Genomic DNA, 16,094 nt, shown 5'->3' on the forward strand with positions numbered 1-16,094 from the left:
CTGCTGGAACTCCTAGTATCACAACTCACTGTTGCATACAGTGGATTTGACCGGAAGTAGAAGCCTTTACCAGAGGGCAGCCGAGGACAATTGGATGTGTATTGTTTGAAGTGCTGCTGATGGTTACATCTCTGTACAAACAAAAGTCCAAATATTTACAAGTACAAATATTTGGTTATTTAAAAATCCAATATTCCGATATATCGGCCAATATATATATATTTTTAAATCCAGAAACGCATAACAACACATAAACAGATTTCCCTAACATTAGTTATTTGTAGTTATTTATGAGTCCTCACTAAAATAATATGATAATGCAATTTTAAAAATAAACTAATGCAGTTTAAAAATAAACAGTTTATTGTCACAAAAGAACAGAGGAACATCAAAATATATTAAAGTTCTGATAAATAATATGTATAAAAATATAAATGTAAGCTATGAAACTTAAAGGGTTAAACACGTGTTGCCAACACTCATAACATGGTTGAAGGGGTTTTCGTCCGTTTTTATTTTTTTAAATATTCATTTATCGGCCATTATAAATGCCGATACCGATAGTTTGGAAAATGCCTAATGCTGGCCGATATATCGGTCTGGCTGGTGGACATAAATTTTTCACAATCGTATGACGATTTAGATTTTTATTAGCTTTTTAATTAGCTTTTCTGTCTATAAAGATTAGCCAAAATGACGTCTGGACCTAAAATGCCTAAATTTACCCATACGGTAAACAGTGAGTGTTGCATTGAAGAGGAAGTCTTGGCCTGCTATCCACTGGCTACACTGGAGCCCCAGAAATAAATCGTTGTCTAACGGATAGCTGCTGGGTGCCAATATTGGTCTCTAACTGACTGAAATATTGTTTGCTGTTGATGGCTCCCTGTCCAACTGTTATGGGCTGACATATTAAGACCAACTAATATTTTGATTGTTAACACATCAGCTGTGTGGGTAATACATTTAATTCCTGTGACTTGTTGCTCATGCGTAGTGGACATATATGAAAGCTGCTAACTCTGTCTCACTTAAAGTCAGATGTCACCACAGTAGTGTCTCGGTGTTGATGACTTTGAAATTTTACAGTACAAGTACGTGGTTTGTGGTAAACCCCTGATCAGCTCAGCTGTGTGTGTTTGTGTGTGTGATTTGAAGTGTGTGTGTAAGTAGGCACGTAAAAACGTAAGCTGTGAATTGTGTGCAAGACTGCCACAACAGTTGTATCATTGTTCCACAAATACCCTTTATTTTTAAGCAGCTTGTCTATTAAAGGCAGCATCCTGTCCAGACTATTTTTGTGTTGTTTCACCCGAAACACAAAAACCAAAACATTCTTCTCCTTTTCCTAAACAAATGCAATGTTGCATATAGTTATGATTATCTTTTCTGGGAACTTTGAGATTTCTGCTGCTGACAATTCCTAGTGGAATGCAACGGAAAGGAATCTGGTATGAAAAGGAATCTGGTCAATGACATCTTGTTTTTCCAAAAACAATGTCCTAGTTACTCAGGATAACTCTAATCTATATTTATAGAAAATAGGGAAACTTGGCTAAAGTTACATTAGGATGAATTATTACATACACTGTTTTTGTTTTTCGCTGTACTACCTGTCAGTCCTGTTAGCAGAGAGTTGCAGATTCTTTAAAAAATGAGTAAACAAAGCATACCACGTTTGCTTATAATCACTTTTCTTTTCCTGTCTTTCTCTCTCTAGTCACTGATGTGGAATTGAAGCGGCTGAAAGATGCCTTCAAGAGAACCAGCGGCCTCACCTATTACATGACCCAACAGTGCTTCTACAGGGAAGTGCTGGGAGATGGAGTTCCACATAAAGTTGCAGAGGTAAACCACAGTAATGTCACAACATGTACCATTAACCATGATGGTTACTCTAAAGTGATAGTTACAGTGAAATGTTGACTGCTGTCCAGGTTGCCACTAACAATAAGTTAGGTTACGTCAGTCCTAGTCAAGCATCCAGTGTCCCCTGAGATAAAGATAGCACATACTTTAGAAAGGAGGTGAGAGACGATATCTGATGAAGAACAAGTCCAAAAAGAGAGTGTTATTGTGCTAGAAAGTAACCCTTAACTTTAGACAAATTGGAGAAGACTTACCGGGGATTTCCACTGGATGCGTAACAGCTGCGGACCGGCTCCGCTGCGTGTCTGCTCCGTGCTCCGCCGTCCGTCAATACCCACCGGGTCCGGATTTGTTGCGGAACGGCTGCGGCCGTAACTGACAGCTGTAGTCACGAGGACCCACAAGTTCTCGCGAATTCAGGTAGAATATAACCACAAAACCACCACCAGTTAGTTTCCATCCAGAGGAGTAGAGGGGAAACAGCTCTGTGCTGTGTTTTCAAGGTGTAGTTCAGGGAAATATGATCCGCCGTGAGCACGGTGTATTTTATTTTGAAAATTAACCGGATATTTATTTTGTTTCTGTGCTCGACTTCCTGTCCCGCACTATCTGCAGTGTGCTGAATTGCTGCGGAGCTCTCCGGCGTCCGTCAAAAATAGAAGCTCTGCGTATCTGCTGCAGAGGGCTGCGGACTGACGGAACTGGGACGGAGTCGGGACGCAGACGTTCCGCAGTCTGTGGAAATACACACATTGACTTTAATGGAAACCTAATGACTCCGTCGACGTTCCGGAGACGTTCCGCATCCAGTGGAAATTGCCGGTTAGGTGGTTTTCGTGTTGTGAGACATAGGGATCAATATTGGACTGGATAGCATTACAGATATTTTCATAGCAGAGGATATAGTGACTCAGTCACAACAGATTATTTTGCCTGGCGCTCTGCTGTGTCCTTCTCCCCTAACTAAATGCCTTACATCCAGAGAAGGGGTCGAGCACAGGTACTGTAGGTGGATCCTTGGATAATAATACAAATTTTTTAGCTGCAGTTTTTTTCTGATAGTCTTACCCAGCACAACGTCCAGCCCTGCATACCACAGGACTTGACGTTACCATGAAAAGGCTTTATTACTTCCTTAATGTTACATATTTCCTGTTTTTAGATCATGATGGGGCCAGAAATTAGGCAGTAAGGGATCAGTCTTAAGTGTAAACCAATGGGCCATATGGAGATTGGCAGTAGGAATAGCCCGCTATGCCTTGGATTGAATCTAGGTCCTTGTAAGCTGTCCTTGTATAGATCAAAATTTGTACTTGCATCACATATAGAATTATGTTATTTTCAAGGCACTAATCAAAATAAATATCTGAGAATGCTACTTTGAATACATGTATATTCAGGGCTCGACATTAAGGCTTGTCCGGGACAAGTGGATTTTTTGTAGGGCAAGTGGAAGAGAAATGTACTTGCCCCACTGCACAAGTTAAAACTCAAACAAAATAAAATGCCATGTTACTTCACGTTATGTGCCACTCATTACGTCTATGTTACCGATTTGAAACAAATAATTTTTTTCCCCCACAATCCGCGGCAGCGGACCGAGCTGCAGCAGGTCAGTGGGCCGCTAACGTTAGACCCAGCCTGCTGTTCAGCTCATTCTCTGTAAGCGATGTAGCATGAAAGCACGGCGAGCCAGCCAGTATTAGTTAGCTAACAGTAGCTTGCTAACTCCGCCTTAATGTTACCCTGTCGCCTCATCGTTCACAGAAAACGAGCCGAATAAAGCGGTCACTCGTGGTGATAGCAGTGTGCTTTGAGTGGATGAAGCATGAAGTTAATCTGACTCATTTAGCGGCTGGCTCTCTGCCTCGTAGCGTTACTACTCCACTGCTCGTTTATCCGTCAGTTATTGTTAAACCTCAGCTACGCGACTTGCCCGGATTAAATATCAGGTAATATCAACTGTAAAGTAGCTACACCTTTTAAAGGACCCCTTGGTAAATCAGCCTCTGCCGGGTAGAAAGTGAAATCGTATAAAAAAACAAACAAAGGTAACACCAACATTTAGTGGCAAAATCCATTGTTATGTCTACAGAATTATTTTAGATATAGTCTTAGTTCATGTCACCACTACCTCTGGTCAAAATATTGACTTAGAATCTCAATATATTGGCTTAATATCTTGAAAATATTGGCTCAGTATCTCAATATATTGACTTAGTAACTCAGAATATTGACTAAGAATCTCAAAGCAATGAGAACATTTAAAATATTGACTTACAATCTCAATATATTGACTATCTCAAAGTATCTCAATATATTGACTTAGTAACTTAGAATATTGACTAGGAATCTGAAAGTAATGAGAAACTTTAATATTGACTTAGTAGCTCAGAATATTGACTAGAAATATGAAAGTAATGACAAACTTTAAAATATTGACTTAGAATCTCAATATATGATGAAGAAGGTGATGAAGGTTAGGTATGAATTAAAGCAGTTCTTTAGTTGCTTATCAAACTGTTAAAATACAACTAGTTAGGTGTCTGACTTACTTGAGACCATATTGGATAAAACAATATGTAATACCTACAATTCCATCCACATCCATGCACATCTCTGGCCGCCATTCTCAATTCATAGAATGGTAGTTACGTACAGTAGATACCTCCACCATAGATTGTAATTGGCTGAGCTTTTTGCCTTCACTTTGTCCTACTTTTCAATCTTAAATTTCACAGGTGAGAGCTGGTATTTTTCCTCTGTCCATTAAAGATGGCAGATTCCAAAATATTAAGGAGGAAAACAGGTTGTTTGAGCGGTGTGATTTGGGATATGGAAAGTGAGTCCATGTCCGAGTTAGTTTTCCACAAAATGACTCCCCCATCTGCTGCTTAACTTAAAGGTCCAATGGCATGAACATTTCACTTTATGAGTTTTTTAACATTAATATGAGTTCCCCCAGCCTACCTATGGTCTCCCAGTGGCTAGAAATGGTGATAGGTGTAAACCGACCCCTGGGTATCCTGCTCTGCCTTTGAGAAAATGAAAGCTCAGATGGGCCGATCTGGAATCTTCCCTTTATGATGTCATAAGGGGAAAGGTTACCTCCCCTTTCTCTGCTTTGCCTACCCAGAGAATTTGGCCCTCCCATGAGAAAGAGAGAGACATCATGGCTTGCAAACAAGTGAAGCATGGCAGTTGGTCAAGGCCACACTCTTGCCCCCTCTCTCCTCCTCAATAGCTCCAGACACAGAAATGGCACATCCTAAAGGCGATGACACACTAACCCGATAATCGGCCACTGGACAGTCTGGCTAGGTCAGTGACTCGAGTCTGTTCGGTGTGTTCCGTGCCGTCGTCCGTCCGAGGCGGCGTCTGCCTTCATTTTGGCCGACCTGACATGTTCATTCGTGACGCGTTCGTCCAATCAGCTGCCCGTTTTCAGTTTTTGGGCGACAATACAGATTAGCGCCGCCTGTTGTTGTAGAGATGTATTACGTCTCGTCTCTTCGGTGTGTTCTGTGGCACTTTTTGGACAAACTCTGGGAGACTGATCAGTCCGACTGGCTTTTCTGCTGACGGTTGGCCGTCTGGTTGGTGTGTAACTGCCTTAAGGAAAGCTCATTGTGGGACTGGCTCTAGTGGCTGTAATTCTACACCAAGGCTGAATTTCGGGAAAGAGACTTCAGATACAGTATTAGGGGACCACTAAGGCCTATATAAAAGCATCCAAAAAGCACCATGTCATAGGACCTTTAAACACAGTGTTTAACGTGGCCCAGGAGGTAGAGCGGTTCATGATTCAATCCTCAGCTCTTTCTGTTCTCATGTCCTTGAGCAAGTTAAGACAAAAAATATAAATGCAGTCCGTTTCTCTCAGCATCTCTGCTTCCCCATGGTAGCAGTTACTGGGGTGATAGCAGTCCAGATCTAAGGTTAATGCAGGTCTCTTCAAACAGAAACACGGCTGCTGCACATTCTGACAGTTCAAAGAAAGCCTGAGCCGAGTCAGTCAGTCAAGACACAAACATGTTCCTTTTAATTTTCAGAAATCTCAGTAACACTTGTTTAAAAACCATTAAAACACATTCCTCCTTTGATTATTTGTTCGTGTTCATGATGATCATATACACATTCAGTGATCCTCAACTTCATACAGACAGCATACATAATGCTTTTTGATGTATCAGATATATATATATATATGCATGTATGTATGCATGTGTGTATATATATATATATATATATGTGTATATATATGTATATGTATGTATGCATGTATGTATGTGAATATATATATATATATATATATATATATATATATATATATATATATATATATATATATATATATATATATATATATATATATATATGTAATCTGTGCTTCAAACAGGAGACTGCTCAGCGTGGTGTTTTACCTTTTTTAAAGGATGTGCTTTTAGGTAATGGAGCTCAGTGCCACCTAATTTCATATAGTTTACATTATGCAAAGTAAACGCATGAAAAATACACTCAAGAAAATCTGGACTCTGGAGAATGATGTTGGAAACCCAGTTACTTGACACAAAAACATATTGATTTAATTTGGCTCATCATCATCCTAGGAGTTCTTGTGAATAAATGCATTTAAGCAAATTCAGAGAAACCAATTTAGATTTCAGGATCTTCTCTTTTGTTTGTGTTCTCTCCATGTGAGACAAAATCCTTTTTCCCTACTGTGATCCTGCTTACATCTGCAGATCTATTGAACATTTTCACCCTCTCTTCAGTCTCCTCTGGAAGGTTTTCTTGACATGTAATGTGATGTTTCAAACTTCTTGGCAGTTCTTCGAAAAGGCCAGGACTGAGGCACTGTAGTTAAGATTTTTGTTCACTCCCGCTTTCAGTGGAATGGAATTTATCTTTCCGCTGGGACAAAACTTCCTGGTCATTTGCTCTAACCAATGGCTCTGGGGAAAAAAATTTAATCAGACCTCCTCAGACCCTTTCACCTAAGAGGAAGCATATTTCTTCTTCTTTTTTCACCAATGCTGTGAGAATCTGATTAACTTCCTCTATTTCATGATCTCTGTCAGACTGGAGCGTATCGGTTTGTTCTCCTCACAATGCCTTCACACAGGGATATCAAACCATTGGCCATAAACAAAACCAAGTGACCTGTGCTCTTCTAACTGCCTTGCAGTCTCTTTTCTGCATTTGCTGCATCGTTGTCCAACATGTTTTTGGAAATTAGTCGCAGCAAGATTAGATATAGGGGAGCCAGCACTGAGCTATCATTTTCTTGGTCGCGGTTGAGCCGGCTAACCAAACTTTCTTTTGTCTCCCAAGCAGGTGTAATTTAGAGTCATCATAAAGTAACAAAACAGTCGGGTCAGTAGGAACTGTATATCCTATCACATCAGATATTATTGATGTTGTTTTATTCCAGAACTCATGCACCTGTTCACACTCCCAGACCATGTGCAGGAAAGTTCCAGTTTGTTCAGGTTGGCAGAACGTGCAATAGGAAGTAGGAATGGCTTTAGAGACGTATCTCTTCTGAGGAGTCCAATATGTCCTATGGCATATGTTGAAGTGGATCTGCTGGTGATTTGGGTTCTTGGAACAGTGGGAAATGTTGTCCCAAACTGTCTCCCAATTAATTACGTTCCCCTCCGGGCTCAGCTCTCTCTCCCATTTCTTTACTATTACTACGGATATTTGCATCAGTTTGGCATAAATCCTCGACACTAATCCTCTCGCAGGAAAATCAACAAGCCATTTAATGATTGGGTGGGTCTCGAGACTGTTTCCTCATGGTACTCCATAACATTTTAGGGCTGACTTTAAGCGAAGATAAAGGAAAAAGGATGTCCTAGGGATCTCAAAGCTAGTTCAGCAGCAGTTTATTGAAGTGGTCTTTTACAATTATAGATCCCCAAAAAACAAGATCTAATATCTCTTCACGTTTCCTAATAATTAGATAATGCCTCCTCTTTATCTAAATTAACAATTCAATGATGTCTTTTTTTTCTGGCATTTATTTCTTCTTGTATTTTTTTGCTCACCCACTCTCTTGTGTGCTTTCTCTGTTCTCTTTCTGTCTCTGTCTTCCTTAAAACAAAATTCCCCATCCCTAATTTCAGCCATTGTATGGGCAAATGTTTCTTTGTGTGTGGCTTGGGAAGAGAAATAAACACAGAAAGGGATTATACTTGAACCAAAACATACCCACATGCAAAACCTTCTTGCAATATGATACCCTGTGTTACAACTCATCTGCCAGTGTGCCCACTGTTCTGTTGTCAAAGTGTACATTTTGTTTGGGAAATGGGACATGTCCTCACACAAAGCCTCTCATTCTCAGCACATAACTTCATAATGGGCTTCACATTATATAAACTTCTGCACAAAGGTTCTCATAATTGGAATCTGCTTTCATGGATTGTAGTAGATTTTCCAGGTGTTAATGAAGTTGTATCAAAACATTTTTTTTCTCATTATTTTCTGTGAATCACAATTACATTGATGTGGAAATTAGAAAATGCTGTAGTCAGACTCAATGGTGACATCTGATGGTAAAATCTGTTCTGATGCGACAGGCTTGTCCCTCAAACACATTTCCATGAATGGACTTCTGCTAAATTGCTCATCATGTTGAAGACAGTGTGAACATGAGGTGATTACTGTACAGACTGAAAACAAATTTCAGTGGACAGTAAAGACTATCTATCTATCTATCTATCTATCTATCTATCTATCTATCTATCTATCTATCTATCTATCTATCTATCTACCTATCTACCTACCTACCTACCTACCTACCTACCTACCTACCTACCTATCTACCTATCTACCTATCTACCTACCTACCTACCTACCTACCTACCTACCTACCTATGAAGTTGTCATTTTTTCCTATACATTGTCCTGTGTATTTTATGTGTTCTAGGTGATCTACACCTCATTTGGAGGCTCGCCTAAAGGGCTGCACTTCAACAATCTGATCGTGGGGCTGGTGCTTCTGACCAGAGGACGCGATGAGGAGAAGGCCAAGTGTAAGTTGTTTTTGATGAGTTAACAGGAAGTCTGTGTTGATGCTGTCATTCTCGCTCTCTCTCTGTCTCTCCTCTGTGTCTGATTCTGTTCTGATAGCTGTGGTTGATGTGTTGCAGGCAGGCTAATCCATCAAGACGTTATTGACATTGTAGCTTCTATCGTTCTTACTGCTGCTACTTGCAAGAGGCCTGCCTTTCTGTGATAAGGCCAAACTCTCTTCTGACACTTTGTGTGTGTTTGTGTGTGCATGCTCACAGACCTCTTCAGCCTGTTTGCCAGCGATCTGGGTGGATATGCTGCCAGGGAAGATATAGAAGCAGTTCTGCAGGTCCTGGATGGAGAAATCCCGACCTCCCTCAAGAAGTGCTTCAGTGATGTAAGCAAACACCACAGCCTGTCTGTCACCACATGGATACGCATAGCAACATTTACAACCATACAGGTCAAATGTCTCATTAACTCTCTTTGGACTTAATAAAAAATAATAACTACAACACGTGAGCTAAAGACTGATAGCTACTCCATATAGCCTCATTATCTCCTTGGCTAATATCATTGGGTTTGTTTTCATCATTAAGGTCACACACTCTTGTTACAGCTGTTGTGACACGTTTACCACATGGAGCCAACTCAACAGAGATGATGCAAAGTTTGGCAGTACATTGAGTTATTCTACTGGTGTAAAAGCGCCCTTCAAATCGCAGTCCACCCCAGACAACCTCGTAAATTCAACACAATAAAGCATAATCCACACTGTTAGACAACATTAATAGTAGGGATGTCCCGATCAAGTTTTTTTTTTGGTGATCCGATACATATATTATGGTTAAATATGTATCTGACACATTGTAACAACAGCTGTAGCCTACTAATTCGGCCCACCTTATTTCTCACAAGCTACCTGATCCAGGTCTTGATTTACATCTCAAAAGTTGATGAGCTTAAATGATTGATATGATAATGGCTGGTTTATAGAGTTTGATTGGGATAGGGCTGAAACGATTCCTCAAATAATTCGATTACAAAAAATCCTCGAAGCAAAATTCTTTGCCTCAAAGCTTCGTTAAATCAATGTAATTAAGGTTGTACAGCTCACTGTGTTTTCCGCACGGAGGATTATTACTAGCGCACAAGTTGACGCTTCTGTGGACACAAGACTGACGGCCCAGATTACAAATGAAGGAAGACGTAAATAGCGAGGGTCTAAGAGAAGAGACAAGTGAGAAAAACGACAGAAAGTTTGGGATCATTTTAGGCTGAAAACATGCTCCTACATCATCTCAGTAGAAACATCCAGTGTACTCATCCATTCCACGGAGCGAACCCGACACAAGGTAATAAACGGCTGCTGCTCTCGTACACCGCGCTGTTTACACAACTAGCCTACAGCATGCTACTCCGCTAAAAGCGATGTTTTACCAGCAAGCTAAAACGAAAGCTGTCTGTTTATAGTCTAACTTTTTATTATATATGTATATATATATATATATATATATATATATATATATAATAAAAATATGTATGTTTGCTACTAATCTTTGGAAACTTAGCTGCTGCCGAAGACAAACCGGCTTCCAGCATGGCCACTTAATATGCACGTGAATGACGTCATCATGCCGGTGATGTCTGCATTCTTTATTCTTTCTCCTCACTGTGTATTAGGCTTCTGAAAATGTGTCCCCCAGAACAGTGTAGTTGAATAGCCCTGCTGTAAGCTTTGTACCGTCACATTTAGCCTCTGGTTAGACAACAGCTCTTTTGCATATCCAGTGCAAAGAGCCAGAGGCAAGAAAGGGAAGGGGGTGAAAAATATTAACATTTTGGCCACCAAAAATTAACTTTTATTTTATTTATTTTTAAGGGTCTTGGAATTTGGCAATACAAAATGTTGCTTTTTTTTTGGTAAACAGCAATAATAAATATATTTACTATTGCTGTTTACTAAGTTTACTTACTAAGTATTTCTTATCCGATTAATCGATGGAATAATCGGTAGAATACTCGATTACTAAAATAATCGATAGCTGCAGCCCTAGATTGGGAGAATGCGACTCCTGAAACTGACAAGACACGATTAGCTACCTAGAAGAAATATGTCTCGGTTGGAGTTGTTAGACCTACAAAAACACTCCGTCCACTCTTGGTTGTACAGTGGTGTTACAAGAAGCTTCTTTTGCCTCATTTGGCAGAGTACAGACACTGTGTTACACAGAGAACTTCAACCAGACAACAGCCAAGTTTTATTTAAACCTGCAATCAAGTTACTCACAGGATTATTATTAATTAGAGACAGCTGATACAACCTCATAACTAATTTGTCTTAATTCAGAAACCAGAATACTCAGGAAAGATGCAGAATTGAAGTCCATGTTCTCCACACTACACTTAAACCAGCCTGTGTGGCACCAACAACCATGCCACGTTCAAAGTCACTTAAATCACATTTTATTCCTCATTCTGCTGCTTAGTTTGATATTCAGCAGATCGTCTTGACCGTGTCTACATGCCCAAATGCACTGAGTTGCTGCCACATGGTTGGCTGATTAGATATTTGCGTTCATGAGCAGTTGGTGTACCTAATTTAGTGGCTGGTGTGTGTGTGTGTGTGTGTGTGTGTGTGTGTGTGTGTGTGTGTGTGTATACTCTAATCAGTTAAATGACTTATTATCCAATCACTTTGCCCATCATCATTAAAAGGCCTGTTTCTGGCAAATTAGCATTTAGACAGGAACACAAAAACAGATGGATACAGACTTATGACAGACGCAGAACATCTTCTGCTTTTGACAGACTAACAGCCCAATTGTTTTTTGTTTGTTTGTGTGTTGTGACAGAGTGACAAGGTGAACTATGAGCGCTTCAGGAACTGGCTCCTGCAGAACAAGGAGGCCTTCACTTTATCCAGATGGCTTCTGTCTGGAGGTGTGTGTGTCACGCTCACAGATGACAGTGACACGCCCACCTTCTACCAGACCCTGGCTGGCGTCACACACCGTAAGTTCCCAAAACACTCAATGTGTGTTGCATATATTGCATGTCCACAAAGGCAATTGTGTTATCTTGTTGATGTCATATTAATAACCTGTCCAGAGAAAGTTTAGTTGGTGGCCATTTTGTTAAATGTTTTTATACTATACCATACATTGTTGAATAAAAGCCAGTCTCCAGATAATGGCACTAATAAATGCTTGGCATACCTGTACTATAATATTAAAAATAAAAATGGTGATCCTTTAAGCTATTTAAACAAAGCCCAACATTCCCTGCAGTTGTTTTACATTAGAAGCTTTCCAGTGGCTCTAAGGGCAGAAAAAACTCTCCCTTTTTTGTTAGGCCTTTAATGGTAAACAATAACATGCCAGCCTTGTTATTAGCCAGTAGTCTTCAGGAATAATTACAGCAATCACATTCTGTTTTAATGTTCATATGGATACCTGAATATTGGTTTAAGACATACTTGAAAAATTGTGAACCTATCCTTTAATACTTGTGTTGTCTTCTGGGTCAAAACTGAAAATCAACACTTTTTCTGGTGTTTTGGTCTCTTTTTTTTTTTTCGACACTTTTAGCGCCTTTTTCGAGGTTTAACGCTTCTTTTCACTACCATGTATAAACACCACTAACACCAACTTACTACCAGTATAGTTTTACACTTATTTTTGGAATTCATGTTCAATTAAAAACCTAATTTATAGGAAACTATACCTAATTCTGGAGTTAAAGAAGCAGAAATTATGAATTATTTAGACTAATATTAAAGGAATGATAATCACAGAAGTGTCAATGTTCAGTGAGGATACTGTTCCAGAGCATTTCACTTTTCTTTTTTCAAATGCTAAAAAATTTAATAAAACACCCAAAATTCAATGAAAGTAGAGATCCGATCTTTTGTTGTACTCGTGAAGCGCGTTGTGTGGGATCATCCATCCATGTTATTTTTGGGTAATTCAAATTAGGTAGTTAAAAAGAAACCCATATTTCTGAGATAGACATTTTGAGAAGGGGTCAAATTTGACCCGAAGACAACAAAAGGGTTAATACTTGTGACACTTGTTAACTGACTGCAGTTAATTAGTTAATCATTTACACATTAAAAGCCTTCCAGTTAAAGAGGGATTAAGCCCTTGTAACTGCTGCAGGAAGGGTTTAAGGTGAGACTTCTGTGCAGGAAGTATTGAGTTTCATTGACAGTAACTTAACACTGAAAAAAAAAACTATCGTAAGAGCAGCAGAGTATGACATGACTGTCTTTGTACTGATAGAATTAGTTGTGAAAATGAACATTTGGCCAAAAAAAAAACTGGTAAACATGGAGGAAACGTTGAGTTTGCAGTAACAGCAAACCGAATAAACAGCAAATTAAAATGGGATCAGAGCAGATAAGAGGCTTCTTATTAAAAAGTGATTAAATATACTGTACAAAAAACAGTAAACAATAGGAATAATGGAATATTTCTAATATAAGCCTATAATGGCCATTTCTGTCTGCTTTGACATTTTAGAGAACATGCAGAAAACTTGTAGTAGGCTTAGAATGTCTCCTTAATAAAATTGTATTTCTATATATTTGTTTACTTTGGTTGTAAAATGTTGGCCCTAAATCCAGTGCTAGGACTTGAAAATATTTACATTTGGCTTTGGCCCCATCAGTGGCAGTGAGTGTCCTGGGAAATGACTGACAGGCTTGACTTATCAACCTGATGCATTCACTCTCCTCCTTCCACTCAATTTTCCTTTTTCATTATTCCATCGCTCCTTCACCAAGCCAGGTCTGTCTCCTCCCACTGCCACCTTCTATACCAATTTCCTCTCCGTCACACTCTGCCCTGCACTGTGCGACACTGGTCCGCTTCACTTGTGATGACGCAAGTGTAGTGGCTGCGCGTCGTCGATAGGCGTGTAACGTCAGCGTGCGGCGCGTGAGGCGGGCCACCTACTGTAGCGGTAACTACCACAGAGGCAGTTTTACAGTGATACTGTTAAAGTTGCAGTCCAAATAAATTTAGCCAGGGTTTATTTAGCCAATTAAGGACAGAGGGCTGGAAAGAACCTGTCTTGTCCAGAGAACCTAGATACTGCCTTTAATCTGCCAGCTCCCACTTTATCCTCTTAACTTGTGTTGTGTGTGTGTGTGGTGGGGGGGAGGAGGAGAGAGTGACTGACACACGGTTCTTAACCTCTTTCTTTCTCGAGCAAGAACTTAAAGCTTGACTCTTGACAGAGCTTGAATCCTTTGCTAACGTGCTAGCCTCTGACGCTGAAAATATAATGAGAGTAGAAATCTGTGGGACTAACGGCCTTCGGGAAAGGATAACGTAGTTTCTGTGAGCTGTTATCACAGGGACTTTGCTATGGTACATGCTGGCTGTGGCAGCACCTCTCTAAGGATGTTCCCTGGATAATGGTATGGTATCTCTGCTGTCAATCGGGGAGAGTTGCACCTTTAGGTGGGTATCAGGCCAGGCAAGACAATAGCAGTACACTGACAGAATAATTTGTGGCCAGACTGTTCTTTAATGTAGATACCTTGTGTTGTTCATGGTCACTTCTGGAACAGCCAGTATTTAAATGTTTTGCTTGAGGGCCGGTTGGTTGTTTGGATTTACATTGATAGGAAAGGCCACTTCATCTGATTAGTTTATCATTGGTTTATAGAGAAATAAATAGAAATTTAAATTGTTCATTGTTAGACTTGTGAATATGGTGGGATACCAAACCTCAAAATGTGTTTGTAGAACCTAAAATAAAAAAAAGTACCAAAAGCCTCTATCAAATATCCTGTGATTTGTACATTTGTCTTTTTCTAACTTTCAGATAGTTCCTGATTTATATCATATATTAAATTTAGCCAATTTTGCACTGACTTTTATTTATCTAGTTCTTGAATGGCTGTTTGCGTTAAGACACCATTAGAGAACTATTGGCACTAGTATTGAAAGATTATAGGGGATACCCAGCTGAGGAATACTGCATTGTGCTTTGCAAGAAATCCATATTAGCAGTGTTAGCGCTGTCAAACTGAATCTGATGTTCTGGTGGTCTTCTGTATCTTAAGGGTGGCAGGAGTGCAAGTCTTTAGTCTCATTTATTTATTAGGACAATGCACATTCATCAACATTTCTGTTAACGCGCCAGTGTTAGCCAGTTGGCACATTTTAGAGAGTTACCTAGAATTTACCACTATTGCATTTAAGATCCTTAAGCATTTGCCAGAGTAAACCACCAAAACTAAAATTTTTAATTCTGCCGTCATTACAAAGATTTGAAATCCAACAAAAAATGACACTGATGTAACCTTGAGCGCTACACTGATGTTTGTAGAAGCAGAGAGCGACCCTGAGATGGATGGGAGATGTGCAGGAGGCGATCCATAGTCTGGGTAATGAGTTTTATAGATTAGCAGTCAGACGATACATGCACAACTGTCATGAGGAATGTTCTGCATGAAGAACACAAGTAATTATTTACCTTCTTGTCCACCAAGGCTGATCATTGATGTGTTAAAAGATGTTAAAAGGAAAAAAAAAAAAAAAGCAGTATTGTTCCCTACCAATCACTGTTATTTAGTGCTTGATATGGCTGCGTTTTAGTCTTAGCTTTGTTGTTTAGGACCACTGCGTGTGGGTGTGCGTGTGCTTTTTTATGATTATTGACCAGGAAGTGTTTTTTTCTGTTTTTGTTGAGTTAGCACTGTCCAATTCACCTTTTGAGATGGAGAAGTAGTCTCTATGTCTTAGTCCATATTGTCCTCAATAATGTATCACTCTCATATTATTTCCTCCATGCCATCAATATGTAATCCCCTTCACGTTCTAAATCAATGATTTCGTACTCAGTGCTCCCTTTTGAACAGTGGCGGTACAACAGTGATTGAGTTTTTCCCGGTCAGGCCAAGGTGAACTGTCCTGATGTCCACCTCTGGACTACAGGGAATCAGAACCTGGATGAGCGAGGAACGCCCCTTTCAGACAGTCCATGCTCCAGGGTGCTGCTTCACTAGCAGCCGACCACAATTATCATATCCCATGTGACTGGCACTGTGACCAATAGCTGCTTAAAAACAAGCTTTCAGGAAGGTTCTTTTAATAGCCCGACTGGGAATCTGCAGTCTAATTTCTGCCAGGAATTGACTGCAACTTGATTTACATGTCTGTGTTTTGACACCTGTTATATGTTTGGCT

At 39.8% G+C, this 16,094-nt stretch overlaps 1 protein-coding gene across 8 annotated transcripts in view; it reads left to right on the plus strand.

The window, feature by feature from the left end:
• usp32 (ubiquitin specific peptidase 32) overlaps window positions 1-16,094 on the plus strand; it is a 57,984-nt gene that overhangs the window by 13,540 nt on the left and 28,350 nt on the right. For 7 of the 8 annotated variants that reach the window (XM_039821277.1, XM_039821289.1, XM_039821308.1 and 4 more), the window contains exons 2-5: window positions 1,721-1,848; window positions 8,807-8,912; window positions 9,171-9,289; window positions 11,748-11,907. In XM_039821277.1, the coding sequence (XP_039677211.1) occupies window positions 1,721-1,848; window positions 8,807-8,912; window positions 9,171-9,289; window positions 11,748-11,907 (513 nt within the window). Of the gene's footprint in view, window positions 1-1,720; window positions 1,849-8,806; window positions 8,913-9,170; window positions 9,290-11,747; window positions 11,908-14,078; window positions 14,361-16,094 lie in introns of those variants that run through there. The other variant, XM_039821335.1, reaches the window with a different exon arrangement.

The sequence above is a fragment of the Perca fluviatilis genome, chromosome 2 (genome assembly GCF_010015445.1).
Source record: "Perca fluviatilis chromosome 2, GENO_Pfluv_1.0, whole genome shotgun sequence".
In the NCBI taxonomy this organism is placed as follows: domain Eukaryota; kingdom Metazoa; phylum Chordata; class Actinopteri; order Perciformes; family Percidae; genus Perca; species Perca fluviatilis.